We start from the raw sequence: 2799 nt of genomic DNA, 5'->3' as shown, positions 1-2799 counted from the left end.
GGGGGGGGGGGGGGGGGGGGGGGGGGGGGGGGGGGGGGGGGGGGGGGGGGGGGGGGGGGGGGGGGGGGGGGGGGGGGGGGGGGGGGGGGGGCAGGCTCCGCCGACGCACCGCTGGTAGGCCTCGGTGAGGGTGCGCTCGCCGGCCTTCTGGATGTTCATCAGGGTGACCACCTGCACGCAGCTGGCCCGGGTGGTGGACAGCTGCCGCGGCCCGGTCGAGGCATAGTTCGAGTCCAGCAGCCAGAAGTGCCGTAGCAGCGAGGGCACCATCAGGGGCACGGGGTCGGCGGCGGCCACGCCGGGGGCCAGGTGCCCCCCGGCGGCCTGGCCGACGGCCGGCTCCGGCGGCTGCTCAGCGCCCCGGCTGAAGAGAATCCGATGGGACCCGATGCCGGACAGGACGCTCCCGGTGGCGGCCTGTTCCCAATGCAGGGGGACACTGCCACGCACCTGCAGGAAGGCCAGCACATGCAGGCGGTTGCCGGCCGGGGCCGCGGCCGCGGCCGGCTGCGGCTGCGGCTGCGGCTGCCACAGGACCAGGACCTGCTCGGACTCGACGAAGTTCGAGGTGTTGCCCTCGTCGTCGACGCCGCGCGAGAGGAAGCGCGTGCCGGCGCGGCCGTGAGCAATGCGCGCGATCAGTCCAACCAGCGCCGGCCGGGGGAGGTGCTCCGGCAGGGCGGGCTGCGGCGAGTGCGCCAGCGGCGGCGGCGGCCGGACCCCATGTGTCCCGACAAAGCCGCGGATCAGGTACAGCAGGGGCGGCGCCTGGTGGGCCGAGGGGGCCGGCAAGTCGTGCAGCGGGAACAGGTGGATGATGTCGCGGAGCTGTGGGGTCGCGGGCCAAGCGCAAGGAGGGGGGGGGGGAGGGGAGGGGAGGAGGGCGACCGGGGTGCGCGCGTCAGGGCCAGGACGCCGAGAGCAGGAGGGCCGGGATCTGGAGCACGCGGCGCTGCCTCGGGCCGGGGGGCGGGGCAGGCTCACTGGCGTACCATGTACTCGTTCCAGAGGAAGCGCGAGTCCAGGACCACGGGGTTGGCGCCGGCCGGGGCGGCGCGACGGATGCGCTCGCGCCGGGCATACGAAGCCGTCAGATCGCCGCCCTGGCCGGCGAAGTAGAAGCTCCCGCCGGAGGCGGTGAACAGACGCAGCACATCGGCCAGCGGGTGTGCCTGGGCGTGGAGATCCTCGGAGCCGGGGGCGGTGCCGGGAGCGCCGGGGGCCGGTGGGCCTGCCGACGAGCCGGGGGTCCCGCCGGCGGCGGCGGCGGCGGCCGCCGCCAGCGCTCGCGCCCGCTGATGCGACATCTCCAAGTGCGAGTCGTATGTGCTGCTGCGCAGGGAGATGAAGGCCACGGCCGTGATGCGGAAGGCTCGGAGGTCGGCCCGGCCGGGCGGGCCGAACCCCAGGGGGAAGTTGGCGGCCGGCGCGGCGCCGGTCACCACGCCGAGCAGGGGCTCGCCATCTGGGTCGGGCCGTGCGCCGAGGCGCGAGAGGCCGAGAGGCGGGGATGTCAGTGGCGGAGTGGCCCGGCGAGGAGACTGTGCGCTGGGCGAGATGCCGGGGCGGAGGGGCGGGGGGGGGGGGGGGGGGGGGGGGGGGGGGGGGGGGGGGGGGGGGGCGGACCAGTGGGCGAGGGCAGCACGCCGATGACGCCCCAGATGGGGGTGCTGTCGGGCGTGAGGCCAGGCGTGTGCGTCGGCGTCAGGGAGAAGCTCTCGCGTGCGGCGACGCCCCCGGCGAAGACCAAGCTCTCGACCGAGATGGGCTGCTGCTGCTGCTGCTGCTGCTGCTGGGCCGAGGGATCGGCGGCCTGGATGTTGGGCACGATGCGCACCCGGCGGGCGCCGTTGGTGGACCGGGAGATGTGCAGGCGGAAGGGCAGGACCGGCTCCTTGGTGACCGGGCGCGCGAGCAGGGGCCCGGCGGTGCCGGGGCCAGGCGGTGCGCGCATGGGCGTGCTGCCGCTTGGGGCCGGTGGCGGCAGGGGCCGCCGCATGGCTCCCGGGCCCGGGGCCGAGCCGGCCGGCAGGATGCCGGAGCCCGGGCGCGGGGCCACCGGCGGCGGCGGCGCGGCCGCGAGGGTGGTCCCGCCGGCCGCGAGGAGGGCGGAGTTCGGCCGCGGCGGGGCGGTCGGGCGTGGGGCGCCGAGGCTGCCGCTGCTGCTGCTGCTGCTGCTGCCGCCGCTGGAGGATCCGCTGCTGGACGGACGCGGGGCCAGGATCACCGGCGGCGGGGCGGCCGGGCGCGAGGGCTGGCTGTAGGCCGATGGCGGGGGCGGCGCCGGCCGGCGAGGGACGGTGGGCGGTGCGCCGCCGGCCGGCGCTGCCACAGCGTTGCCCGGCGGCTGCGGTGGGGCCGGTGCGGCCGGTCGGCCTGGCGGTGGGGGCGGCATCCGGCCTGGGCCCGGGCCCGCCTGGTTGGGCATCGGCGGCGGCGGCGGCCACTGTGACATGGCGGCGAGGGGCGGCGGGCGCAGGGGGGCGGCGAGGGAGCGAGGCGCGAGGCGGCAAGTGCGGGGGAGGGGAAGAGGGGACAGGGAGGAGGCGCATGCCGAGGCTGACGCGAGGTGCCCCGCACGTCTTTCCTGTGCGCATCGGTGGCCGACAAGGAGGCGACGTGCGCACTTGCGGCGGGGCGCGGCAGGAGCCCGGAGGGCAGGTCGCTCCTTCGCGTGTCGCCGCCGCCGCCGCCGCCGCCGAGGCCCGCTCACCCACCCGGCGGGGCACGCGTCAAGAAACCGGCAGTTACCCCCGGGCGGCGCATAGTCCCTCCTCCGCCCGCCCCCGGGGGACCGGG

General features: G+C 78.1%; 1 protein-coding gene across 1 annotated transcript in view; it reads right to left on the bottom strand.

Moving 5' to 3' along the window:
* H696_01458 (hypothetical protein) overlaps positions 1-2666 on the bottom strand; it is a 9431-nt gene extending 6765 nt beyond the window's left edge. Inside the window, exons 1-3 of the mRNA XM_009495353.1 lie at positions 1627-2666; positions 993-1465; positions 110-828 (exon numbers count right to left, since the gene is read on the bottom strand). Of these exons, the coding sequence (XP_009493628.1) occupies positions 110-828; positions 993-1465; positions 1627-2455 (2021 nt within the window). The 5' untranslated portion in view covers positions 2456-2666. The remainder of the gene's footprint in view (positions 1-109; positions 829-992; positions 1466-1626) is intronic.
* Between the last annotated feature and the right edge of the window lie 133 nt (positions 2667-2799).

This window comes from Fonticula alba (genome assembly GCF_000388065.1).
Source record: "Fonticula alba strain ATCC 38817 unplaced genomic scaffold supercont2.2, whole genome shotgun sequence".
In the NCBI taxonomy this organism is placed as follows: Eukaryota; order Rotosphaerida; family Fonticulaceae; genus Fonticula; species Fonticula alba.
The sequence above is the reverse complement of the archived record's forward strand: the minus strand, read 5'-3'. Positions and strand labels throughout refer to the sequence as shown.